At 41.9% G+C, this 10,249-nt stretch overlaps 1 protein-coding gene across 2 annotated transcripts in view; it reads left to right on the top strand.

The window, feature by feature from the left end:
- Window positions 1-3,441: 3,441 nt before the first annotated feature.
- Window positions 3,442-10,249, top strand: part of POLD3 (DNA polymerase delta 3, accessory subunit) — a 52,507-nt gene continuing 45,699 nt past the window's right edge. Inside the window, exons 1-2 of one of the 2 annotated variants that reach the window (XM_043580253.1) lie at window positions 3,442-3,603; window positions 4,902-4,957. In XM_043580253.1, coding sequence (XP_043436188.1) covers window positions 3,544-3,603; window positions 4,902-4,957 — 116 coding nt within the window. In that variant the 5' untranslated portion in view covers window positions 3,442-3,543. Of the gene's footprint in view, window positions 3,604-3,953; window positions 4,335-4,901; window positions 4,958-10,249 lie in introns of those variants that run through there. The other variant, XM_043580254.1, reaches the window with a different exon arrangement.

The following is a 10,249-nucleotide window of genomic DNA, read 5'->3' as shown; positions in this document are numbered from 1 at the left end:
GGCTCCCACTTCTGGTATCAGCTGACACTGCCATCTCCAAGTTTTGTCTGGCCTCATTTGTTTAGAAATACTTTGGTTGATTGGTTGTTCAGATTCCTGGAGAACTGCTATTGTTTTTGACATTTTTATTAAGCTTCATCTATAAGGAACAGGGACTGAATTTTTTTTTTTTTTTAAGAAGCAGCATTTAAGGTAGAAATGGTGGGGGCGCCTGGGTGGCGCAGTTGGTTAAGCGTCCGACTTCAGCCAGGTCACGATCTCGCGGTCCGGGAGTTCGAGCCCCGCGTCAGGCTCTGGGCTGATGGCTCAGAGCCTGGAGCCTGTTTCCGATTCTGTGCCTCCCTCTCTCTCTGCCCCTCCCCCGTTCATGCTCTGTCTCTCTCTGTCCCAAAAATAAATAAACGTTGAAAAAAAAAAAAAAAAGGTAGAAATGGTGGTACTTTTCCTTTTTGGAGGTTTGCCTGTTACATTTCAAATAGGGAAAATGTTACAGATGCCTAGAATAAGAAGATGAGTTAATTTTACATTGCTAAACGCGCCAGGCACAGAACCTGCCCAGTTGGGTCTGCAATTGACAAGGAGTGGTAGGGCTTGAGAGCTCCCCCTGCTGGCCTCCCAACTCCATTCTAAACTAGGTTTCCTTTTATTATCTTTTCACAAGAGCCATTACTAAAAATTAAATTATATAAATTTACAACTAAATAAATAATAGTAAAAGCAAAGACAATATATATTCGAATATCATCACTTCCTAATTACCTTACTGCCATATATGCTCTTGAGGTTATTTGTTTATTCTATGTGTATTGAGGAAATAATGGTGTGATCTCATGATCTTGTGTGTCTCCACGTACTTTGCATTCAGTGACATCAATATCACTAGCTTGAAATCTGCCATGATGGGAGTATTCACACCACATAAGTTTTCAACTCAGGGCTATTTATTTATTTTTGAGAGAGAGAGAGAGAGAGAGAGAGAGAGAGAGAGAGAGAGAGGCTGCATGTGTGCACACAAGCGGGAGAGGGGCAGAAGGAGAGAGAGAATCTCAGGCAGGTTGCATGCCCAGCGCAGAGCCCAACGGACAGTTCAGTCTCACGACCATGAAATCATGACTTGAGCTGAAATTAAAAGTTGCGTGCTTAACTGACAGAGCCACCCAGGAGCCCCAAATCAGGGCTTTTTTTTTTTTAATTTTTTTTTTCAACGTTTTTTATTTATTTTTGGGACAGAGAGAGACAAAGCATGAACGGGGGAGGGGCAGAGAGAGAGAGAGGGAGACACAGAATCGGAAACAGGCTCCAGGCTCCGAGCCATCAGCCCAGAGCCTGACGCGGGGCTCGAACTCACGGACCGCAAGATCGTGACCTGGCTGAAGTCGGACGCTTAACCGACTGCGCCACCCAGGCGCCCCCAAATCAGGGCTTTTTAAGTTTGGTTGTTATACATTTTATTAGTACACCAGTTTATTGCTCCTTCTTTTAAAGATCAGGAAACTGAGGGCTAGAGAAGTTAAGTTGATTTGCCTAAGTCCACACAGCTAGGAAGTGGTTAAGCTGGGATTCAAGCCCAGGATTTTGTTTGCTTGCTTTAAAGAAAAAAAATTTTTTTTCCCCAAAGCCCGCATGCATTCCATTCAGTCCCTCACCCCTGAGGTAGGAATGTTCAAACTGGATAGGCCTCCCAAGGCTAACTACTAATCTGGCTTTTAACAGTCACACAACCCTTTTAACATTGACATATCTAGGGCCATGTTGTTTCAGGTATATTATCATCTGGTCCCTTAGGTGTGAGGGTAGTGGCAAGACTCTGGTCAATCATCTTACTTCCCATCCCTGTGAAACAATGACAAGAAGCTTGAATTCCAAACCTAGTACTACTACTCAACACTGTGACCTGGAAAATTCATCTCTCCTCTCTTAAACCTCAGCAATCTAATCTATAAAATATGGACAGACACAATTCATTTGCAGGGTTGCTATGGGGATTAAGTGAAATCTCACTCTCATTACTATACACCAGGCATGGTATATAAGTATATAGTAATGTAATCCACTGTTCATTGATTTTATTGTGTGTAGGTATGGTGTGAGGGATATATATATGTATATACACACATATATGTATATATACATACATATATATGTATATATATATTCTCGTTTATAACTGTGACTAAATAGAATTCTTTGATATTCTTTGATATTCTCATCTGCCCTTTCTCTCAGTCTCCCACAGCCAGTAGTCAAAGGCATCACCATTTACCTAAATATTTAGATTCCAAATCTAGGTACTTTCCTTCATTCCCGCCTTTCCCACACTCTATTCATCTACTCATCAGCAGGTTTTGCTGACTCTAAAAAGAAAACCCAAGTCATTCAGTTCTTTCAATTTCCCACTATCCCATTTTAAGCCCTTGCCATCCCTCACATATCTTTATGAGAATGTAAACTACATGTGAACAGGCTCTGTGTATTGCTGACCCCAGCTGACCCCAGCACCCAGAACAGTGCCTGGCCCTTAGTAGGCTGTTGCTATGTCTTGAATCAGTACTTGTTGCAACAAAACTTTGAAGGGGATGCTATTATTATTTCTATATTATAGATGGGGTAAAAGGCTTGCAGTGGTTAAATAACTTACTTAGGGTCACACGACAATTATCAACACCAGGATTCAAATCCAGGGTCTAACTCTAGAGCTTGCTCCATTTTCCACCATGCTGCCCTCTTGAACTACACTGGCTTATGTGGAAGTCAGTTATTAAGGGTTCTTTAGCTGATGTAAGGAGAAATTTTAGTTGAAATCTCCCAACCTGAAACCTTTTCCTGAGAATCAAGTTCATGTGCCCCTTCACATAGCCTTGTACGTGCAGCATGATTGGCCTTTTCCCAAGTCTCATCTCTCCTCATTGCCCTCTTCTCCCAACATTCCAGCTGCAACAAACTCTTTTTTTCTTCCCAGCAAATGTTCCTGCCTCTTTCTGAAACATTTCTCTTCCCATCCCTTCTTGAAAACTATCTCTAATTTCTCAATTTTGAGGAATTATAATCAGCAGTACTTTATCCCAGCTGGCATCATTCTACTAAAATTACTGGTTTATTTGTCTTTATCATTCACTCCTGTGTCCTCAGTGCCTAAGAAGTGCCTGGAATAGGTACTTGATAAGTATCTGTTGAATACAGGTATGAAAAGGCAAGGATTATTTTATCAATTTACAAAGTGGAAAGGCTGTGATTCCCAGAGGTGAGGTATTTTGCCCTGGGTTAGTCATTAAACTGCAGATGGGAGATTTGAAACCACAGCTCCAAGAACAGCCCTGCCACCTCACGCGCACGCTCTTAGCTCTACACTTCCGCCTGCTCCAACTTACTAGCTCCGCCTACTTGAGCCTGCGCCGTCTCGGAGACTAGTTTGACCCTCGGGCGGCCGCCGTAGCGCGTCGGATTCGTTGCTGTGGGAAACGACCCGGGACCTGGGAGGGTGGAAAGACGTTTCCCGCCGGCGGGAGCTGCGGTTGTGGCGGCGGGGCTCAGCGCCGCAGCACCATGGCGGACCAGCTTTATCTGGAAAATATAGACGAGTTCGTCACGGACCAGAACAAGATCGTGAGGAGCTAGGACTGGGGAATGTGGGCGTGCGATTGAGTCTTGGGCCAGGCCAGGGTTGCGGGGGGCCTTGACCCCTCTGCGCGTGGCCTGGTGGGGACCGGCGGAGGGGAGACAAGTCCCCACGCCTCGTGCCCCTGGGCGAGCGAGGACTCGCGGGGGACTTTCTCTGCCGCGCGCAAGTCCGCGTCCCTTGGGTGGGCGTGCTGGGGACTTTGCTAGGAGCCGGGGCTTAGAGGACAGGCGCGGAGGGAGGGGCACTGGTAGATAATAATTGTAAGGCGTTTCTTCACCTGTCTGATAAGGTGGCTGGCGTTTAAAGTCCCAGGTTTACTGTTGAGGAAATTGTGCCTTAATTGGGTTAGGTGACGAATTGTTTAGCCTTTCAACAGTCGATTTCCTCCTTTGGAAATTTGGTATTAATACTTCATAGGGTTTAAGTAAAAGATCAAGTGAGCCGATGAATGTGAATGGACTTTGCAAACCGTGATAATTGAGTGCCTAATGTGAGCTTGGGATATACATGACTGCATTTGATCTTTACAGGACCCACCCAAAGGGCGGTGGAAGTAACCCTAAAAAAAGGAAGTTGAAGCAGACGAGCCAAATAACTTCTTGGTAGTTAGTAAGGGATAGGCAGTTTTCCAACCTACGTCTGTCTCTTTTGCTATTGCTTTCGTCTACGTCTTAATTATTGGAAACTCAGCATTTAGAATTGAAGACTTTGAGAGGTGAGGAGCATACAAGGAAGTGACAAATGACGGGAAGTTCAAGGAAGGGTGGAAGGAAAAACAAGGCTTAATGCCTGTAGTTTCCAGTCTAACCCCAGATACAGTATTCATCCACTTTTTTCAATCCTGACCCCTACACCATCTGTGCCTGTTAACGTTTGTATGGCTGCAACTTTCCTTAGAAGTTTATGGTATACACTTCAAAGTAATCTAGCTCCTGGATGAGTTTTAGATATTTATCAGTGGTGGCCACACAAAAGGATGGAATGTGAATAAAGGGCACTAGTAAAACAGAATGTAAAGAAAAAGAGAGCTTTTTCTTTGTATATTCAGCCCTTCTTTTTAGACTCTTGCATTAATTAGCCTGTGAAACAAATTTTTTAATATTTGTAAGATAAATATCTCAGTCCTACCTGCCCAGATGGATCGTTCTTGCCAAAACTAGGGTGGCAGCTACTGTAATTTATAAGGCATTATCATCAGAGTAGGAATCTCTAGGAACCCTTGGGACTGACCTGCATTCTGGAGTTATCTAATAAAATGTTAAAAAAATTTTTCTTCTTGTAGGTGACATACAAATGGCTGAGCTATACACTAGGAGTTCATGTTAACCAGGCTAAACAGTAAGTCCAATTTACTAATTTTATTCACTTTGGAATTTTTTGTTTTGTTTGTTTTGCTTCACTTTTATTTAAAAAATTTAAAAAAAAATTTTTTTTTAATGTTTATATTTTTGGGACAGAGAGAGACAGAGCATGAACGGGGGAGGGGCAGAGAGAGAGGGAGACACAGAATCGGAAGCAGGCTCCAGGCTCTGAGCCATCAGCCCAGAGCCCGACGTGGGGCTCGAACTCACGGACCGCGAGATCCTGACCTGAGCTGAAGTCGGACGCTTAACCGACTGAGCCACACAGGCGCCCCTAAAAATTTTTTTTTAATGTTTATTTATGAGAGAGACAGCGAGCACTTGCACAAGTGAGCATGAGCGGGGGAGGGGCAGAGAGAGAGGGAGACACAGAACCCAAAGCAGGCTCTGGACTCAGCTGTCAGCACAGAGCCTGACACGGAGCTCAAAACTCATGAACCATGAGATCATGACCTGAGCCGAAGTCAGATGCCTAACCCGCCTAGCTGACTGAGCCACCCAGGTGCCCCTGTTTTGCTTTGTTTTTAGCTTTACAGTTAGCCTTGAGGTAATTTTTTCTTCCCCGGGAAAATGGGAAAGAGAACTATTTTTTATACTTTTTACTAATTTTGCCTATGATTTAGGAGATAGGTGGACTTACCTACTTATATACAAATGTGTGGTGATACATTTACTGGATTTATTTGTAGTCTTCTGATGAACATCACTTTGTCATTTCAAATTTATTAAATGGGCTAGCCAATTCTGTTTATGTCTCAAATTTATATGCCTGTTATATCTTTGTTATGTTTTCACACGTGTTCCTTAGGCCCACATCTGGCTGTTACTGAAGTACTTTCACAATGAGGTCAACAGGTGTTTGATACAGGCTGTGTAACAATATAAGCCTGGGGAGAACTATTTAAGTGAAAGTAAAAAGGGAGTGTTCAGGATGGCACAGGGCATTGTCCTTGAATTTTGCTGTATCACCTTTGCTTGCTGAAACTTGTAGTCCAACTTGAGGCCAAAAGGGAAAAGGCAAGGTTTTGAATTAACTTAAAAATTTCTTAACTTAAAAATGTTGTCTCTGTCCCAAGGGGAGGAATTGGTGAACAGGCTGAGAAAACGTATATTGAATTAAATGCCCATTTAGTTCAGTTTATTCCTAAAGATGGTCTGATTTTTTCCCCCATTCTTTGAGTCATAGAAGCTTTCTTTGAGTTAGCGACTATTCCATGAGTCTTAGAAAAATCCTGATATATAGAATGGGTCAGTTTGGCTTTATGTGGGCTGCTGTTGGACAGATCTAGAATCTGGTTTTTGACTGTGATTTTTATGCCTCCAGGATCTGAAACTCTTGGCCTAGGGATTGATTTGGATTGATTTTGACTCTCTGAGATTTCTGTTGCTAATGCTAGTCAGGCCCAAACCCAAGAGTTTCAGGTAACTTTGAGAATGGACATATATAAGAGTAATTGTTATGGCTACAGATGTTTATGAAATAGCTATTACGATATAAGCCTGTTGAGGCTTAAAGGTGCATATTGAGAGCTGGAGACGAAATAAAGTTGCCTGCCGTTTTATTGTAGTTACCTTGATGCTCTGTAATTTTTATAGAATCAGCATACTGTCTAGCCCCTGTCTCTCAAACAACTTCATCCCATGCTACTGTCTACCTCACTTGTTCCTCAGATATGCTGGGCTCATTTCCACCTTTGGACATTTGCACCATTCCTTCTATCTGGAATGCTCTTCTCCCAGCTGTCCTCATCCTTCAAGTTGTAGCTCAAATGTCACGTGTTACTTTTTGCAACAACCCTTTATAATGCTCTATCTCAGGTATCCCCACCCTTTCCTAACTTTCTGCCGTATCAGTCTGTTAGTTCTTTTCTTCAAAAGAAGAAAGAGATATAAAGAGATATGCTTTATTAAGATATAATTCACATACCATGTAATTCACCCATTGAAAATGTACAACTCGGTAGGTTTTAGTATATTCACAAAGTTATACAGCCATCACTATAATTAATTTTAAAACATTTTCATCACCCTAAAAAGAAACCCTGTATCCATTAGCAGTCACTTACCACTTTCTCTCCACTCCTTTCTCATCCCTCCACCCTCTTCTTCCCAGTATTAGGCAACCACTAATATACTCTCTGTCTATAGATTTACTTATTCTGGTAATTTCGTATGAATGGAATCCTGTAATATGTATTCTTGTGTGTCTGGTTTCTTTCACTTAGCACCATGTTTTCAAGGTTTGTCCCTGCATGTATCACTACCTAAGTCCTTCTTAGGGCTGAATAATATTCCATTATATGGCAAGTTAGTTTCCTAAGGCTGACATAACAGAATGCTATGAACTAGGTGGCTTAAAACAACAGAAATTTATCTTGCAGCAGCTAAAAGTCCAAAATTAAGGTGTCAGCAGATGCTCTCTCTGAAACCTGTAAAGAATCCTTCATTCCTTCCTAGATTCTGGCGGTTTGCTGGCAGTCTTCGGCATTCTTTAGCTTATAGCTCCATAACCCCAGTGTCTGCCTTTGTTGTCACATGACATTCTTCTTGTGTGTTTATGTCTTCACATGGCCATTGTATAAGGATACCAGTCATACTGGGAGCCCACCCTACTCCAGTATGACCTCATCTTAACTAATTACATCTGTAAAGATCCTCTTTCCAAAGAAGGTCACATTCTGAGGTACCGGTGGTTAGGACTTCAACATACCTTTTTTTGGGTGAGGGGGGACACAATTCAGCCCATAATATTGAAAAAAAAATTTTTTTCATTTTTAGAGAGAATGAGCTTGAGAGCTGTGAAGAGGGGCAGAGGGAGAGAGAGAGAGAGAGAGAGACGGAGAGACAGAGACACTCTCAAGCAGGCTCCATGCTCAGTGCAGAGCCTGATGCGGGGACTTGATCCCACGACCCTAGGGTCACATGACCTGAGTCGAAATCAAGAGTCAGATTCTTAATCGACTGAGCCACCCAGGTGCCCCAACCCATAACATACTTAAATAGTACATTTTATCTATCATCGTCAATTGATGGATATTTGGGTTGTTTCCACATTTTGAGTATTATGAATAATGATACTATGACCATTTGTGTACAGATTTTTGTGTGGACATGTGTATTCAGTTTTTTTGGATATATATACCTATTTCTGGGTCATGTATAACATTTTGAGGAACTGACAAGCTGTTTTTTAAAGTGGCTACACTAATTTAAAATCCTACCAGCAAGGTATGGGAGTTCCAATTTCTCCACATTCTTGCCAACTCTTTTTATCATTTGTCTTTTTTGTTTTAGCCATCCTAGGGTGTGTGAAGTGGCATTATCATGGTTTGATTTGCATTTCCATAATTAATAATGTTGATCATCTTCTCGCATGCTTATTAGCCATTTGTGCATCTTCTTAGGAGAAAGATCCTTTCCCCATTTTTTCACTGGGTTGTTTTCTAATCTTTGAGTTATGAAGATTATTTTATATATTCTGGATACAAGACCCTGATCAGATATATGACTTGCAAAAATTTTCTCTCATTTTGTGGGCAGTCTTTGCACTTTTTTGATGGTACTTTTAGAAGCACAGAAGTTTTTGTTGTTGATGAAGCCCAATTTATTTTATCTTTTTAAAAATATTACTTTAAAGTTCTGTGCCCAACGTGGGCCTTGAACTCATGACCCCCCCCCCCAGATCAGAAGTCCCATGTTCTGACTGAGCCAGCCAAACACCCTTTTTTTTTTTATCTGTTATTGCTTGTGCTTTTTGCCCAACCCAAGGTTGTGAAGATTTACTTCTATGTTGTATTCTAAGAGTTTTGTAATTTTAGCTCTTACATCAATAATTATCACATATTCAAGGTTTCTACATATGCTTGTTAACATATTAAAAATGCTTTAGTCCTCATAATACGAATACACTGTAGTTTTCAAATTAGGTGTTGGCTCAAGCTAATTTTAAATTCCTTTTTTAAAAAATGTTTATTTATTTATTTTGAGAGAGAGAATCCCAAGCAGCCTCCATGCTGTCAGCTTGGAGCCCAACGTGGGGCTCGATCTCATGAACTGTGAGGTCATGACCTGAGCCAAAATCAAGAGTCAAATGCTTAACCATCTGAGCCACTCAGGTGCCCCAGCTCAAGCTAATTTTAAATGAAGCACTAAAATGTGTAAATAGGCACTTTTTCTTCCAGGAATCATTTTGTATATGGTGTAAGGAAAGGGTCTAATTTCATTTGTTTGCATGTGAATGTCCAGTTGATCCAGAATTTTACAATTCTTATTACTATCTGACATTTTCTAGGGCGCCCACCCCAGCTATCATATAAACTTCCATGAAGGTAGAGAACTTGTTTACCATGTTGATCACTTTTCCAATTACTATTGCTGTATAACAAATTATCCCAAAATTTAACAGCTTGAAACAACCATTTTATTATGTTCATAGATTCTTTTGGGTTAGAATTTGGGCAGGACACAGAATGGTTTATCTCTGCTCCATCACATTTGGTGTTTCAGCTTGGAAGCCTCAGTGGTGGGGGCCTTATTATGTGTGGGCATCTTTATGCACGTGTGGCAGTTGATGTTGGCCATCTGCTGGGACTTCAGCTGGGGCTGTCGATCAGACATTGCATGTGTCTTTCTTTGTGGGCTGGGTTTCCTCAGAGCATAGTGTCTCCAGGTGGTTGGACTTCTTTTTTTTTAATTAAAAAATTTTTTTTTAATGTTCATTTTTGAGAGAGAGAGAGAGGGAAGGAGTGGAGTGGGGGAGAGGGAGAGGGGGAGAGGAAAAGGGAGAGGAGAGAGAGAATGAGCAAGGAAGGAGCAGAGATAGAGGAGACACAGAATCCAAAGCAGGCTCCGGACTCTGAGCTGTCAGCACAGAGTCCGGTGCTAGGCACAAACTCCCAAACCATGAGATCATGATGTGAGCCGAAGTCAGGCACTTAACGGATTGAGCCACCCAGGCGTGCCTAGGTGGTTGGACTTCTTACATAGCAGCTCAGGACTCCAAAAGCTAGTGTTCCAGCACAAGGCAAAAGCTGATTGCCTTTTCCGACTAACCTCAGAAGTCAGGCAGTGTCATGTGTGCTTTATTCTTTGGGTTAAAATGAATCACTAGCCCTCATATTCAAGGCATGGGGATGGACTCCGCCTCTCTATGGGAGGGTGTAGAAGAACATGTGGGGTGGGAGATGTTGTAACCATCTTTGGAAAATACAGGATGCCACAATCGTCTCTTCAGTGTCTGGCTCATAATATGTGCCAATAAATATTTGTT

The sequence above is a fragment of the Prionailurus bengalensis genome, chromosome D1 (genome assembly GCF_016509475.1).
Source record: "Prionailurus bengalensis isolate Pbe53 chromosome D1, Fcat_Pben_1.1_paternal_pri, whole genome shotgun sequence".
Taxonomy (NCBI): Eukaryota; Metazoa; Chordata; class Mammalia; order Carnivora; family Felidae; genus Prionailurus; species Prionailurus bengalensis.
This window is presented reverse-complemented; position numbering and strand designations above follow the sequence as displayed.